The sequence below is a fragment of the Emiliania huxleyi genome, assembly GCF_000372725.1.
Source record: "Emiliania huxleyi CCMP1516 unplaced genomic scaffold EMIHUscaffold_717, whole genome shotgun sequence".
In the NCBI taxonomy this organism is placed as follows: Eukaryota; Haptophyta; order Isochrysidales; family Noelaerhabdaceae; genus Emiliania; species Emiliania huxleyi.
Genome location: NW_005196626.1, coordinates 1 through 15,556, shown reverse-complemented (window position 1 = coordinate 15,556; position 15,556 = coordinate 1). Strand labels below are relative to the sequence as shown.

Genomic DNA, 15,556 nt, shown 5'->3' with positions numbered 1-15,556 from the left:
CCACCACCAATGCCGCCGCGTCGGAGGACAAGGATCTCGACAGCGTGCCAGTCTTCTCGCTGGCGAATGCGGATGGCCAGCTCCTGCAGTACGAGCGTGGTGGCGCGATGGTGGCCATGTTCTTCTGCGACGTGGACCGTGCGCTGCGAGAGCTCTCTGTCGGGCGCGCCAGAAGCCCGTCGCTCGGGCTGCAGCTTCTTCCGGTTGGACTGGGCGCGGCGGTGCGCCACAGCAACGCGGTTTTCGTCCCGGGCCGGGACGAGCTTGTGGCGGCGCAAGAGGCTCAGCTCGCCGCGCCCTCCGAGGCTGCAGCGATGCTCGCAGAAGCCGGGCTGCCCAGCCCGGTGGCGCGCTGGGATGAGGAGCACATTCCCCTCTTCAGCTGCATGAGGTTAGTGCGTCGCAGGCCCGACGGGACCCGTTTCTCACCCCTCTTCATGAGCTCGGAAGACGCGAAGGAGGCCATCGCCGCCGCCGCCAGAAGCAGCGCTGCGGCACAGGGCGGCTCGGACCTGCAGATGGATTGCACGTCGTTGCCAAAGCTGCTCGCGCTGCCTCTGCCCGCACGCCGCCGCTTTCGCGTCGTGCCGCCGACGCGCTCCATGCTGTATCTGCAAGGGCAAGGTCGGCAAGTCACGCCTAAATGATCGAGGAGACGAGCTGTTGCTGCGGACCCCCCGCCATGTGCGAGTGTCCTTTTCTCTCCGCCGTCGGGAGTCAGAGCATCTCTCCATCACACAGTGTCAGTGACGTTTTGTGTGATATTTTACAGTCAGAGACGAGTCGACGAGAGCTGCGCACCGCGGCGATTACGAGACCGACACATATGTTCTCTTATTGGTCGGAAGTGGGGCAGCGGCTCCCCCCACCAAAGTTGAACCGTCTCCTTAGTGCTTAGATACATACTTACATATGCTAACGGATGTTAAGGCTTAAGCCTCGCCGCCGCCGCCTCCGCACGCCAGGAAAGCGTCGAAGGCGGTGGGCGCCGTTGGCAGCAGCTCCGCCGCCGTGGGCGTGTGGGCGTGGCCGTCGCTGTCGTGGACAAGGACACGGACATCGCCGTAGCCGTGCTCCACGAGGATGGCCCTCGCGGTGGCGTGCGGTGCGTGGCACACCCCGTGCTGGTCGGCGAGGCAGAGCACGCGCGGCTCGACGCCGCCGTCCCTGCGCGCCGCGAGGGCGGGGGCGAGCAAGCACACCGCGTCGAGGCTGCAGCTGTACTCGAGCGCCTTCCACTGCCACGCCCTCGCGTCGCTGCCGTCCTCGAAGACGACGCAGGCGCCTGCGAGGCAGTCGGGGAAGGGGGCAACTCCTCACTCGGGGTGACTCGGGGTGACAAGCCATCGGCCCGGGGGGCGTGTCTAGTGCCTGGGGTGGGTGGCTGGTGGGGAGTGTCTGCGTCTGGGGACTGTCGTGGGGTCCGCTGCCGTATCCAATCGCGTGGAGCGGGCGCGCGTCCCTTTGCGCCGCCGCGACCGCGCCCTCCCACGCCTAGGGGGAGGATCCAGGAGGTCCGGGAACGCCCACCCGCCGCGGTTCACGGCGCCGCGCCACGCCTGCTGCTCGTGGGCGGCGGGGAAGGGGCGGACCGCCGGCCCAAGTCGCCTCCCGGCCGCCGCTTGCTCCTCGGCCGTCAGGCGGATGTAGGGCGACGCGTGCGGGTAGAGGCCGGCCAGCCGGAGGTCAAGCCTCCGCCCACCGCCCTCCATCACGATGCGCGTGTCGGTCGATGTGAGAGGCGACGACATCATGAACTCACGGCACAGCGCTCCCGGCGTGATGGGCTCGGCGGCGTCGGAGGCAATGTAGACGGCCGTGACGCGGGAGCAAGCTGACTGAGGCAGCATGCAGAGCTGCACGAAGGCGGCGCGCTCGGCGCAGATGGAGTTCTTTAGGCACGCCGCCTCGTCGTTGTGGCCAATCACGTGCGAGACGGTGCCGTCGCCACGCTCATAGACGACGACTGCCACGACCCGGAATTTGGACTGCGAAGGCCGGCGCACCCTCTCGTCGCGCACCCGGTGGGCCTGACGCACCCAGTGATCGTCATCGAAGCCGCGCTCGTCGACAAGGCCGCACTCGCCGCACTCCCAGAGGCCGTGGGCGAGGCGCGAGAGGCCGCCAAGCATGAGACAGGGTTCCGGCTCCTACCCGGATAGGGGGTCTATATCGCGCCAACGCCCTATCCCCAGGCCGCGCAGCGAAGCGTAAAAAGTACCTATTGCAGGGCCCTTTTGGGCCAAACAAGACCAACCTACCTACCTATCTGGGAGGGGCCAGCCAGTGTGAACAGACCCCCTATCCGGGTAGGAGCCGGAACCCAGTGATGGAGTCGAAGGAGCGCCCAATCGGTCGATTCACGCGCGGCCAGAGTGAGCATTGGTCTCATTTTTATTTTTTCTTGTCTCTTTTTATTTAGAAAACGAAAGGCGAAAGGGCTCGCACCTCAACCTCTCACAGACCAGCGCACAGCGCCAAAGGACGTATTTTCTTCTCAATAACAAGGCAGGCCCCGGAGGCCTCCCCCAACTCCTCAAAGAGTGCTGGGAGATGGAAAAAAGAATTCGCGGCGCGGATGAGGGTCCTCGGCCTTCTGGGGCTCATCGCACGCCTGCCGTTTGTTGACGCGGCCGCGGCGCGCGGCGCTCTCTTCCCGAGATCGGGCGCTCTCACCGTCGCCGCCGAACTGAGGTTGGGAGCGAATGCACTCACGTCAGCCGAGATTGCGCTGCTGTCGATGAAGCTTCGGCGGGAATGCAATGTCGCAGCGCTCTGGAGCGACGCGGTGCCGACTCTTGCCGAGGTGTGTAAGGAGCAGGCGACTGCAGCCACAGACTTTCCCGGGCCGCTTCCCGTGGTGTTTGCGGGCGCCGCGTCAGAGGTGGGAATGGCGGTCGCTGCCGGTGCAAGTGCGGTGGTGTTGGCGCCTGCAAACGTGGCTGCAGAGGCCCTCGGGGTCGACGTGCTCTGGCGGGTGAGCTCGGCTGCCGAGGTTGCAGCGGTTGCTGATGCTGGCCACGGCAGCGGCACGTTCCTCGTTGATGGCGAGGGCGCAGACGTGGGCGACATTCTTGGTGCCATACCACCCGAGGCGGCCGCGGTTGTCGCGATCTCCGCGATGCAGGCCGACAATGAGGAGGTGTCCCTCGGGCGCCGGCTCGCCGCCGCTGGCTGCCGCTCCCTCCTCGTGCGCGGCGCGTGCGTTGGCGACGACGAGGACGTGGCGTACACGCGCTTTGTCGTGGGCGGGCTGACGTCCAAGATGAGCTCCAAATTCAAGATCGACGGTGCGACGGGCGCGGCAAATGGTCACTTTGGGACCTCGGGTGGCAGCCTCCTGCGGGACAGCAAGACGAACTGGCGGCGGCAAAGGGAGCGCACCATGACGTAAATACCCGCCGTTGCGGGACCGCAGTGAGTGTGCGTCCAAGCAGTAGCAGAAGCACGGTCGCCGGTCGGTGCCGCGCGCGCGGCTTACGTGGCACACCTGTCACTAGGAGCTCTTGGAGTGCGGTAAAATTATTTCTCTCCGTCGTCCGGACTTCCCTCATCCCTCTACACTACATGGTGGAGGCATCTGCGCTAGCTGCCGCTGGGTCTCTCGAGTCGCGGCTGCGGGCTGGAGGGACTGCGGGACTGGAGCGGCCTGCCGTCTCGCGGTTTTTGGTTACCTTGAAGCTTGATCCTTGTTGCAATACCATGGCGAGAATGGCGTGCTATAGTCCCCACGGGCTTTGAAGCTCATGCCGAAGATCACTTTCTTTCGACGTACTGTGTGAGCCAGACCGACCAGGAGTCCCAGACGAAGATCTAGCGATTGATCGTCTGGGCGCTGCTCAAGTTCGACCGGTGCGCCTAGGCAACCCTAACCATTGTGCTAATCATCGCCGTGGTCCCCATTTCCTTCGGCCAGTTTATCCAAAGAAAACGGACCACAGCGCAAGGTGTGGCTCTTACGAAGGTGGAAGTCCACTGCTGACAGGGTGTCGGGTTTGGCACTTGCGACTTGGCATATCCTTTCTCTCCGTCCGGACTTCCCTCTACCTCTGCGCGTGGCCCACGCGCGTTGCAGCGGGAGGATGTCGGCGCGAAAGCAAGCGCCAAACCTAAAGACGCCGTGAAATTTGCGAGCGAGGACCGTGGCAAAGGAAGTACTCGTAAAAACGGACGCACGACAAAAGCGGACGCACGAGCACGGCTCGCGTCATGACGACGCGCACGCTCCTGGTCAGCCTCTTCTCTGCCGGCGCGTACGGGCACGGCCGCCTCCTCGATCCGATCACGCGCGTCGGCCACCGATCCTACGAGAACGATCCGGTCGGGAACGCCGGCTCCGCCACCTTCGAGTCCGACAAGTGGGTGTGCCGCCACGACTACACCCCAAGCGTGGGCCGTACCTCTGTGACGGCGGGCGGCGAGCTGCCAGTGCGGTACTCCCTCTCTGCGGATCACGTCGGCGACTGCGCCTTCTACCTCTCGTACGACGTCGACCTGCCCCGCAGCGACATGAGCTGGTTCAAGATTGCGAATGTGCCGGACTGCAAGAAACTGGATGAGCAGACCTTCAGCATTCAGCTGCCCGACTTTCTCCCCGCGGGAAACGCGGTCCTTCGCTGGGACTGGTATGCCCTGCACGTCTCCTCGAGCACTCCCGAGATGTACGTCCAGTGCAGCGACCTAGCCATTTCCGCGGGTGCGAGCCCGACTACGGTCGGCGAGATCACTCCCACGTACCTCGCAAAGGACCTTTACACGGCAGCAGAGACGAACGCCGCGCCCTTCCGCCCTGGCTTTGGCGCCGGCGGGAATGTCGGCGCCGACGGCTTCTTCTTCTCTGGCGTTTCCTGTGCCAACGGCTTTGACGAGAATGATTGCGCCTGCACGGCGACTGGCACCGGCGGCCGAGGCGGCGTCTGCGGTGGCGCGACGCCCGACGACCCCAACGCGCCGTCATCCCCCGCTCCGTCGCCGTCGCCGTCGCCGTCGCCGACGCCAGGCGGAGGCAGCAGCGGCGGCTGCGCCAGCTCTTCTTGCGTCCCGACGCCCGAGTACGAGCCATACGGGTACGAGAGCTTCTGCTCCGCGGATGTGCGGCAGGTGCGCACCAGGATTGTCGCGGTGACGCCAAACCTCGGCAAACCTCCCTGCTGTCCTCCAGGATGGGCAATGGATCCTCGCAACATGCTGGGCGAGTGCGTCAATGCAAGCCTGAACTTGTGCAAAGCATCAGCTTGAAGCTGGTTTGGCGAGGAAAAAAAGAGAAATGACCTCGTGAATGCGAGCCGGTGAGAAGAATTGGGCGTGGCGCCGGGCGAGAAAAGAATTAAATCGGAAAATAATTGAGAAAACTCGCTCTATCGGCGGGGGATGCCCCGCGCGCCTGACCCAGGCGCGAGAAACGAACCTGCGAGGCGCGGCCGCCAACCCACCCGCGCTAGGTCTCGGGGGACGCAGGGGTCAGCCCCGCGCGACCTCGGGAACTAGCCGGGGCAGTCGGAGAAGGGGCAACTCCGTGCACTGACGGTCGGCCGCCAGAAAACACGCCTGCGTGGATCGCGTCACACCAATCCTCGCTACCCAACGCGGCCAAAGGAGATATCCCCCTCCCCCGCCTGCGCGCCTCCGCCACCACCCCCTCCGAGGCGCAGTCCATCATCCAGTCGATCGTCCCCTCCCCTCAGCAGAGCGGGCGAGAATCCTAAAGGATTCACGCCTCCTTTCTCGGACGCGACGCCCAGGGGTTATACAGGACTTCCGCCCTGTCAGCGGTCAGCGGGCGCCCAGTTGCTCAGCTGCGGAGGCGGCGAGGCTACGCGAGCGGCGGCGCGGCGGGATTGCTCTTTTTCTTTTCCGTTTACGGCTCCGGTCAGGTATGCTAAAGAAAGAAATAAAACATTGAAGCCAAAGGATGGATGGGAGGACGGCATTTTGGCGCTCACGCTCAAAATGTACTGTTAGCTTACTGGGAGAAAAGGGAGAGGGGGTTGTGTTCTCTAGGCCCCTAAGGCCCTACGCGCAGTAAGTAAGACGCGGCGGCGGCCCGCCCTCGCACTCCGCATCAGCGTCCATAGTAAGATTTCCTTTTGACGCGAAATCAAAATTTCAAATGAATTGACGGGACTTGGCGAGGCTTGTCCCACTGGCCACTGCCGCTCCTGCTGCCCGCGCCGCCCCGACCGCCCCGCACCCGCCTCCCCCTCAGTAGCCCAGCTCCTTGACCAGCGCCGCGTACGAGTCCTCCTCCTCGGGCTCCGGCGCCGCCCGCGCCGCCCTCTCCCCCGGCTGCCGCTCGCCGGCCCGCGGCGGGTCGAGGCCGAAGAGCAGCAGAAGCCGCGCCTGCGCCGGCCTCACCGCCGCCTCGAGGTCGGCGAGCCACGCCGTCTCCGTCAGCAGACGCTCAACCTCGACCAGCCTCGCCTCGCCCCCACCGTTCCCGCCGCCGTCGCCCCCGACCCCACCACCCCCGCCGCCACCCTCGGCAACCTCGCCGCCCTCGAGCGGGTCGCCGTAGGTCAGGAAGTGCACGTAGAGCGCGTCCGCCGCCGCCTTGCGAACCTTTGGGTAGCGGTGGGCGCAGCAGGCAGCAAGACCGCACGCAGCAGCGCTCGGAGGAAGGGCCCGGCGGCGCTTGGCAGCAGCAGCACCTGCCCGCCGAGCGAGGGGTCACATGTGGGGAGATGTGGGGAGATGTGGGGAGATGTGGGGAGATATGCGGCACCTGCCGGCCGAGCGAGGCGCGCCGGCGGGTGGAGGGGGAAGGGGTAGATGCGGCGGAAGCGAGGGAGGGGGTGGTGGCGGAGGCGCGCAGGCGGGGGAGAGGAGGTGCGCAGGATGTGCTGCGTTGGGGTGGGAGGGGGGGGCAACCTGAATGCCGAGCGCAAAGCGCGCAGCGCCGCCATCTCGCGTGCACACGCCCTGGCGGCGTCGCTCACTGCGCGGTGCAGCGCCTCTGCAAAAGCGCCCCGCCCCCGCCCCCGCCCCCGCCCTCGCCCTCGCCCTCGCCCTCGCCCTCGCCATCGGTCGGGAGGGGCTCGCCGAGGAGCGCCTCGAAGACGCGCGCCTCGAGCAGGTGCTCCGTCTGTTCACAGCGAGCCGGCGCGTGAAGAGACGCCGTCCACACACCGCCCTCGCCCCCTTCGACGAACGTTCGACCGGGCCGCTGGCGCCGTGCGGAGGAGCGGCAGCGCCAGCCTCGCCTCCCTCCGGTGCTGCCGCAGCAGCAGCAGCAGGTCGGAGGCGACACACTGAAGGTCGCGGCGAGGCGCCTGCAGGGGAGGGATCGTCCAGGACACGTCTAAGAAACGGACCGGGACGGCTCCAGGAACGGTCCAGGAAGGGTCTATAGGAACGGACCAGGAGGGCTCCAGGAACGGTCCAGGATGGAAGGGTCTAGGAACGGACCACGCTCGAAGCACCACCGCCAGGTGCTTGTCGAGCTCGGCTAGATCTCGCTCGTTCTCGGCTAAATCTACACACACACACACACACACACACACACACACACACACACACACACACACGCCGCTCACCCACGCGCACCGGGCCTTGCACTTTGAATGCCGTGGGGCTCCTGTCGTTAGACGTGGAGACGCGAGGGTTGCCCCCCCCCTTGCCCCACCACCTCGTGTGTGTGGAGAAGTTTACCTTACCTTACCTTACCTTACCTTACCTTACCTTAGCCGGTAGATGGTGAGCTGGGGCGCGTGGCCAGGCTCTGACTGGACAATCGAAGGATCTCAAAAAAGAATTTTCAACCGCCGAACAGACTCGACGCGCCTTCCTCCCATCCCTCCCTTGGGTTGTCTCTTTTCTTTCTTTTTTCTGCGCCTTCCGGGAGTCCCAGTCCGAGAGTCCGAACGCTGTGTGCTTGCCACAAAATGCCAAGCCTGCTGGCCCTTCTGGCGTGCAGCGGCGCCATCCTCACGCCAGCGCACCGCTCTCGGCGCGAGGTCCTGCAGACAGCAGCTCTGCCCGTGCTCGTCGCGCCTGTGGCTGCTGCGAACGCCGTGACATCTCCCAGCAGCGCGAGCCTGCAGGCCAGCTGGACGGCGACGGCGGGCTTCTCCGACGCCTCCTTCATCCGCTTCGACGAGGGCGCGTACAAGGCGATGGTCGACGACGAGAGGCGCACGCCACTCTTCGAGAAGGCGATCCGGCAGCGGCTCGCCGGCACCTCGGACGCCGTCGTGGTGGATCTCGGGACCGGCCCGTTCGCCGTGCTGGCGCTGAGCGCCGCGCGGGCGGGCGCTCGGAAGGTGTACGCTATCGAGGCCTCGCCCGAGGCCGCGCGCCTCGCGCGGAAGGCCGTCAGCCAGGCGACGAACCTGCCCATCTCGGCGCATCTCGGCTGATCTCGGCTGATCTCGGCTGATCTCGGAAGGCCGTCATCAGGCGACGGACGTTCCGGCGGGCGTGGTCGAAGTGATCGAGGGCTTTTCTCGACCCTCCGCCGGCTAGCACTCTCGGCTGCACTCTCGGCTATATCTCGGCTGTATCTCGGCTGTAGGCTTCTCTACCGCGGCCACGCTGCCCGAGAAGGCGGATCTCGCGGTGGCGGAGATTGTCGGCTCGATCGCCTCCGAGGAGCCTTCACTAGACCACTACCAGACTACATCCAGACGACTGCCGCTACTCTGCCGCGGAGAGGAACAGTCGCCTGTTCCCTTTTTCTTCGAGCTAGCCTTCGATGTTAGGAAACAAACGCAAGGCGGACATGGCATGTCTTTTTCTTTACTTAGGAGGGCCTGCACGCAACCATCCGTGACGCGCAGGCGCGGCTGCTCAAGCGGCCGCATCTCGGCCGCATCTAGGCCGCATCTCGGCCGCATCTCGGTTCTTCTCGGCCGCATCTCGGCTGCATCTCGGATCTATGTCGGCCGCATCTCGGACCCATGTCGGATCCAGGCGCGGCTGCTCAAGCGGCCCTTCGAGGAGTCCTCTTGGATCCCTTGCCGCTGCCAGACGGCTGCCGCGCCCGGACTGTACGCGCTGCACCTGTGAACAGCGCCTCTTCACAGGAGCAGCTGTGAACAGGCAGCCGCGCCCGCGTCGTACGCGCTGCACTATGCGCTCGGCCCGCCGCAGTTCGATTGGGGCAAGCTCGGCGGCGAGCCGGCGCGTCTCACGAGATAGGGGGGAGATAGGGGGGAGATAGGGGAGATATGAGAATTGGGGCAAGCTCGGCGGCGAGCCGGCGCGTCGCACGAGATAGGGGAGATATGGGGAGATATGCGGAGGGCGCGTCTCACGAGATATGGGGAGACATGGGGAGACATTGGGAGACATGGCTGTAGGTGCGTCTCAACTGCCGCGACGAGACGCTCGAGCTGATGTCCGACCCGCTGCTTTGGGAGGACATCTCTTTTGCGGAGCCGCTGCCGCCGCCCGGCGTATGGAGGCCGTCGCCGCCGCTCCGCTTCGACATCTCCGCGGCGCGGATCGACGCCAACGAGAAGGTGTACTACGACGAGCTGCGGCGGGAGGGCGCCAAGGAGGAGGAGGCGCGCGCGGTCGCGGGCGGGGCGGCGCACGGGCTCTCGGGCGTCGCGCTCTGGCCACGGCTCGTCCTCGACCCAAAGGGGGACATCGTCGTCGAGTCGCGCGGCCCGCGCGGCGAAGGGCAAAAGAGCCACTGGCAGACCGTGCTCGCGCTGCTCGCCCCGCGCCCCGTGCCCGTGGCCGCCGGGAGCGTGCTGCAGCTCGAGGCGACCGTCAAGCTCGGCGCCGCCGTGGACGTGCCTCCAGTGTACGAGCTGCAGGCGCGAGTGGCGTGATGAGGTTCTTTTTTATTGCATTTGCATGACAGCAAGACCTGCCAAGAGAGAATAACACAGTTTTTACACAGAGACGAACACCGCACGAGTGAGCTGCGGGCGCTGCGCCCCGTCTATGTGTTTCCCTCGGGCAGTAGATTCTTATTTCATCGTCAAAAAGCGCCCGTATTCACTTGCCAAAATCGCGACCTGGGGTGTTCGACCGGGCTACCAAAAGAGGAGTGAGGGGGGGGGGGGGGGAGGGGTTAAAAATGGGTGAAATTCTGAAAAACGTGCAGCACTTCTAGCCGACATCGACAAAAGTCACTCTCTAGCCCCGCGGCGAGCGGCCCCGCCGGAGGCGAAGAAGATTTTGCCATCTAGCGCACTCTAACACACATTTTTGCACAAATCGACGCCTCCAAAATAAGTCTTCACTGCAGCACGCCCTCCTCGAGCGAGTAATGCGTCTGTAGGCCAATATAGAGCTTCTCGCGCGCGCTCCTCAGCTGGCGGTCCGCAGGGCCGCCCGGGCGAGAAGCGCAAGCCCGCCAGCCGCACCATGTGATTCACGATGATGAGCGTCTCGGCCTCGAGCAGCGTGTAGGAGCGAAGCTTGCCCTCGCACTCGCGTTGCTCGAGCCTGAAGCCACTGCGCCTTGACCACGAGATAGCCCGCGGGGATGGTGTCGGTGTGTTGACGACCGTGTCCTCGGCCAGCGTGTGCGCCTTCCCCTTGAGCACCGCCAGCCAGTAGAGCACCTCGAGCGACTGCTCGCGCCGATCTCTGCGCGGCGACAGCGGCCTGGAAGGACACGTCTCCGGCTACGGGGAGGGCTACTACGAGGTCTTTGCGCGGGGGTGGTCGGGCGCCAGGCGCCCAGTCGATTGCCGCATAGTTCGTCGTAGTAGCCCTATCATAAACCTCTTATTCACACCTTGCACTTTGAAAAAAGAAATATCCGACCTTTGTCGAAGATCCGGAGGGTTTATCAGAGCATCACCCAAATCACTCCACAGCATTCAGGGGGGGGGGGGGGGTACCACGCATTCTGGTTGGTGGGGTTGGTAAAGGCATGAAGAGATCAAGTGCGGGGGCATTCCGCCGCAGAAGGTTGAAGGTATCCATCACGTTGTTAGCAGCCCTCACACGGTACGACGTTGTCGGGGTTCGGCTCCGACCCATACGCCTCGAGGCCCAATTCGTATCCCTCTTCGCAAGTGGCATCGAGCCATTGCTCGAGGGATGACGCGTTGATATCCACCGGCAAGTCGAGGGCGGGGATTAACACCTCTTCAACATCTGGTGTTGGGTTCGGGTAAAGGGAGCAGGTGTCGACGGTCTGCATGAGAACTTCGTTGAAAAATGACGGCCACACGTCCCCAATAAGCCCGCGCAGGCAGTTCAGCACCTTTGGCTTGTTCACGATGCTGATCATTGTGCGCACCTCGTCTGGGGTCCTGTCGAGCGGCCAGGGTGGACTTCCGCCCTTGTAGAAATCGGGGACGTAGCCCCACTGGTGCGTCTCTGATGTTTGCTCGAGAGCCATAAACGGGCCGTAGAAGCCGCCGTGATTGATGAAGGAGTCGCAAGCGGTTGATGGCTGATCCCCACGGTTAGGCAAAAACAGAGTGGCGTTGAGCGCCGCCAGCTTCGCCTGCATGCGCTCGAGCTCAACGGCAAAGGCAGGATCCGAGGCGAGGTCGTTGCTCTCTGTTGGATCCGAGGCGAGGTCATACAGGCAGCCGCCACCGCAGTCCTCTGTCCAAGTGAGTGTGTCGATCTGCTCCTGGTTTGTGCTGGGCTCGTACTGAATGTCCAGAAACTTGACGGTCTGGCGAGCCGGTCCTTGTAGGTTCTGCCCGCTCTGCAAGGTTGAGCAGTTGGGGAACACTGGACCCACGTGCCGACCAAAATACTGTTTGCCGGTGACGAGTTTAAGCAGACCTGCGTCTTGCTTCCAAACCAGAGCCTGTGGTGAGATGTGGATCGGATTCCCATCGCGCGCATCGCGCCCCGCCAGGATTGCTGCCCACTGCGGGACTCCGTCCAAAGGAGGCAAGCGCGGGTTGGTTGTTTCATCGAGTCTGTTGGCGTCCATCCAATCATTCGCCGCCTTTGCTTTCTGGTCTACGAGCACACCGTCGTCGAGCGACACTGGGTATTTCATCTCGTCATTGTCGTACAATCCGGCAACCTCTGCGAACGTGGTGTACCAATCAGCGATGGAGAAGATACCCGCATGAACGGTTCCACGAATCGACGCGGGCACCACGCCACCCGAGATGAACGCATTCGCAAGCACACCCCCCTGCCAGTCACTCCACTTGCCTCCTTTCAGGGGATAATTGTTTGCTCCGGCCGGGAGGTAGATTGGCCCGCCATTGTCGGAGAGAAACGCGAGGAGAGTATTTTCGAACATGCCCTTCCCCACGAGCGTTTGCACGAGCCTGCCAACAATCTTGTCCATGAGCAGCACCATGGAGTTGTACATCAATCGGCTCTCCAAATTAATTGGATCGCCGCCCTTGTCACGGATCGTTTGGTTGAGCTCACGGATTGCCGCGATTGGCGCTTCCAGCGGCGTGTGAAGAAAGTGAAAAGAGTGGAAAAGGAATAGAGGGTGCTGAGGTTGCGATGTGTCGTGGGCGCGGATCCTGTCCATCGCCGCGTTCATAAAGATGGTCTCCTCAAAGCAGGACGGATATGTATTTTCGTCACCGCCATTCTGACACCCGGTTTCGGTGCCCTCTTGGCATTTGCACGAGTCTGTCACCTGGCCAGGATTCGGGTTACCACCGCGGTACGTCTCATTGTACGAGAAGAAGTCAAGCATCAGGCTGAGACACATGTCGACCTCGCCAGTCGCTAAGAACGAGCCTCGCTTGTTCCAGTAGTCGTTGGCGTGCTGGTAATACCCAATGAACGTTTCGTACCCCTTTCCAAAGGGTGAGTGCGCCGGAGTTGCCATTCCAATGTCCCATTTGCCCACACCGTGCGTGCGGTACCCAGCTGACTTGAGTACCTCTGCCATGCCAGTCATCGCGACGGGTATACCAGCGTACCCGCTGATCGGATCCGCAGAGTTCACTGCCTCTGGCGCCGTGTTGAACATATTCACGTGCGAGCCGAAGCGGCCACTCTGGAGCGATGAGCGCGATGGCGCGCAGACGGCGTACGAGTAGTGCTGACTGAGGTAGACACCATCATCAATCAGCGCGTCCAGATTCGGCGTGTTGGTCTCGGCGATGAGCTGCTTGTTGCCGGTCTTGCGGGCGTTGTAGCCCAGATTTGCGTGCCCGTAGTCAACTGCGAGAATAAGGACAATGTGCGGCTTGCCTGCCTGTGGCACCGCAGAGAACGCCGAGGCAACCGCAGCACAAGCGACCAATGCGACTGCGACCTTAACCATTGTGCCCTAGCGACAATACAACCCTCAGCAGGTCGACACGAGGTGGGGGGGCGTTCGGCGTTCGCAGGCGCGTAACGGATCCGAAACCAGGGAGTAGACGAAACAGAGGAAACGCGGCGAGGGCGAGGCGGTGGCGCTGATCCGGCGGGCGGCGGCGCTGTGGTCGCCGGCAAGCCACTCGCTCTTCCCCGCGGCGGCCCGCGCGCGGGCGGCGCTCCTCGTCCTCTCGCTCTACGAGATCCATCCATCCACTCGAGCGCGGCACCATCTCGACTCGGCACAGTCTGGGAATACCCGGGTTGACCGCGCCGTTTTGAGTGGCCGATTTCGCCCTCGACCCGGTCGCCGCCGATGGCAGGAAACACGAACGGCATCGCGGCGCGCGACTTTGTCACGTGCGTGCTGTGCTTCGCGGTCACGCGCGAGACGGAGAAAGGGGAGCTGGGCACGTTCTGTTTGTACCGCGATTTCTTTTTTCCAACATTCCTTTGATTCCTGTTTGAGTGTTGTCTTTTTTTGCACGACACCGCAGCCTCTCCGCAAGGCCCCCCGCGACCGCGTCGAACTCATCGGCGCGGGCTCTCTCGGCTACGGGACCGGCCCCAGCTTCGGCTGAGGGCTAACAAGCTGCCGAGCCCAAATCACTGTGAGGATCGTGATTTCTTGTTGGTCTTCAAAAATCTCTCTCTCGACACAGAATCCGCCCGCTCAGAGATTTGGAGCACTTGGAGTTTCCCTTCCTTTCTTTGTCGAGCCTCCCAACCAGCAGACAGGCTCGACAACCAGCAGTCAGCAGACAGGCTCGATAGTGTCGGACGGAGGTGGCGAAAAAGAATTTTGGTGGCGAAAAAGAACCCAACCACGAAACTATCGTCTATCGAGGCAGGCGGCGGCGGCGTCGCAGGACGAGGCAGACGAGAGCGACGCGACAGAGGAGGAAACGACAGGAGGAAGAACGACGAGAGTGGGTGGCATGAGGGTTGCAACTATAACAGCCGCGATGCGCTCGGCGGCCCTGCTGGCCGAGCGTGGGCGCGCAGCCGGAAGTGAGGGTCGGGGCGGCCATCTGGATGGCGCGCTGCCCGGCGGGTAGGGGTGTTGGGCGGGGCACACTGGGCAAACCAGCCGATTTCCCTCCCGCTAAATCATCACGGCCCCGTAACACCCTCCGCGCGCGGTCAAAGGCTTCCCAGGGCCGGTCCATGACATGAACCGATAGACACAAGCAAAAAAAACCGCACCTCTAAGCTTCTCGGGCACCCCGAGGCCCATACGACGCCCCGGCGGGCCCCGGCGGAGGTCCGGCGCGGCGCTCCAAATCCGCACTTCGCGAGCTTCTACGGGCGTTCACGCGGCCTCTCCGCCTCGTGAGGCACACCCCACACCCACCACGAGTCCTGGGGCCGTGGGCGGACCTCTGGCCGCGGCGCCCGGAGCTTTGGTCGTCGAATATCGGCCGCCAACTAGGCCATCGAGCGAACGTGTCCGGAGAGGCTCTCGGATGGGTCCGGCAGCGGTCCCATGGACCCAGAAGCTCGCCCCGGCGGAGCACTCACGGCTCGGCCCCCGCCCCTGGTCACCCAGACGTGCCCTTGGACAGCCGTAGGGGCTCGGATGACGACGTTGGCGCCCGCGACGACGCCCTCCCCGACGACGTCGCATCTGGGGACTACTCGGGCGCGGCGGCGCGGATGATCACATGGATTGGGACTCTGAGCGATGGCAGAGGCCTTTTACTGCAAACGAGGACGCCCCGCGTGCCGCGAGGCCCCGTTGGCCGGGAGTGGTGAGTGGGACCATAAACAAGCCCTATATCCCCTACCGCGACCAGCCCACACACAGCCCAAACCGCTGCCAAACCGGCCCTGGTCACGCAGGCGGGGAGGCTGCCAGGGCGCCCAAACAATCCCTCACGAACGCCACACGGGCCATCACGGCCCGTCCGGCGGCCCGAGTGCCGCCCCACACCCGCCCGACGCCCTCAGCCAGCCAGCGCCCACTCTGAGAGGCTTCACCGCCGCCAGCGCGCCGAGCGCGCCGCCCTCTCCTCGCGCCACACGGGCCCCTGGCCGCACGCCCGAGAGGCGGCCCATAATTTGAGTCGAGACGCGCCGCCGGCCAGCCAGCAGCTCGCCCGCCACCCGCAGAGTGCCGCCGCCGCCCCCAGCCCGCACTGGAGAGGCTCTCCCGGCCGCTAGCCGCTGTCGCGTCGCCCGGCGGCTGCGCTGGCAGCGTGGCGGTGAGGGCGGTGGGGGAGATGGCGGCGGCGGGCTGGGCAATGGCGGTGAGGGAAGTGGCGGCGACGGGGGCGGGGGTGACGGTGGCGGCGGGCTCGGTGGCGGCGGCGAGGGCGGCGGCGGCGATGGGGGCGGCGGTGAGGGCGGAGGA

At 64.4% G+C, this 15,556-nt stretch overlaps 6 protein-coding genes across 6 annotated transcripts; 4 read left to right on the top strand and 2 right to left on the bottom strand.

Moving 5' to 3' along the window:
- Window positions 1-85: 85 nt before the first annotated feature.
- On the top strand, window positions 86-787 carry EMIHUDRAFT_446309 (hypothetical protein). Its single transcript, XM_005761269.1, has one exon. The coding sequence runs from the start codon at window positions 108-110 to the stop codon at window positions 645-647; it is 540 nt and encodes a 179-aa protein (XP_005761326.1). The 5' UTR covers window positions 86-107; the 3' UTR covers window positions 648-787.
- A 1,791-nt stretch (window positions 788-2,578) lies between these two features.
- EMIHUDRAFT_471049 (hypothetical protein) lies at window positions 2,579-3,537 on the top strand (the record flags this gene model as incomplete). Its single annotated transcript, XM_005761268.1, has 1 exon — window positions 2,579-3,537. The coding sequence occupies one exon, from the start codon at window positions 2,579-2,581 to the stop codon at window positions 3,392-3,394; it is 816 nt and encodes a 271-aa protein (XP_005761325.1). The 3' UTR covers window positions 3,395-3,537.
- Window positions 3,538-4,209: 672 nt separating this feature from the next.
- Window positions 4,210-5,215, top strand: EMIHUDRAFT_248913 (hypothetical protein; the record flags this gene model as incomplete). Its single annotated transcript, XM_005761267.1, has 3 exons — window positions 4,210-4,842; window positions 5,053-5,091; window positions 5,162-5,215. The coding sequence occupies 3 exons, from the start codon at window positions 4,210-4,212 to the stop codon at window positions 5,213-5,215; spliced, it is 726 nt and encodes a 241-aa protein (XP_005761324.1).
- A 986-nt stretch (window positions 5,216-6,201) lies between these two features.
- EMIHUDRAFT_120822 (hypothetical protein) lies at window positions 6,202-6,902 on the bottom strand (the record flags this gene model as incomplete). Its single annotated transcript, XM_005761266.1, has 2 exons — window positions 6,202-6,647; window positions 6,722-6,902. 2 exons carry the CDS (start codon window positions 6,900-6,902, stop codon window positions 6,202-6,204), a joined length of 627 nt encoding a protein of 208 aa, XP_005761323.1.
- A 978-nt stretch (window positions 6,903-7,880) lies between these two features.
- EMIHUDRAFT_120821 (hypothetical protein) lies at window positions 7,881-9,776 on the top strand (the record flags this gene model as incomplete). The annotated part of the gene is made up of 2 exons (XM_005761265.1): window positions 7,881-8,258; window positions 9,297-9,776. 2 exons carry the CDS (start codon window positions 7,881-7,883, stop codon window positions 9,774-9,776), a joined length of 858 nt encoding a protein of 285 aa, XP_005761322.1.
- A 413-nt stretch (window positions 9,777-10,189) lies between these two features.
- Window positions 10,190-13,168, bottom strand: EMIHUDRAFT_248910 (hypothetical protein; the record flags this gene model as incomplete). Its single annotated transcript, XM_005761264.1, has 3 exons — window positions 10,190-10,246; window positions 10,317-10,560; window positions 10,908-13,168. 3 exons carry the CDS (start codon window positions 13,166-13,168, stop codon window positions 10,190-10,192), a joined length of 2,562 nt encoding a protein of 853 aa, XP_005761321.1.
- Between the last annotated feature and the right edge of the window lie 2,388 nt (window positions 13,169-15,556).

Bases quoted from the DNA above. Each gene is read 5' to 3' on its own strand.
- EMIHUDRAFT_446309 (XM_005761269.1), top strand. From the start codon at position 108: ATGGTGGCCATGTTCTTCTGCGACGTGGACCGTGCGCTGCGAGAGCTC.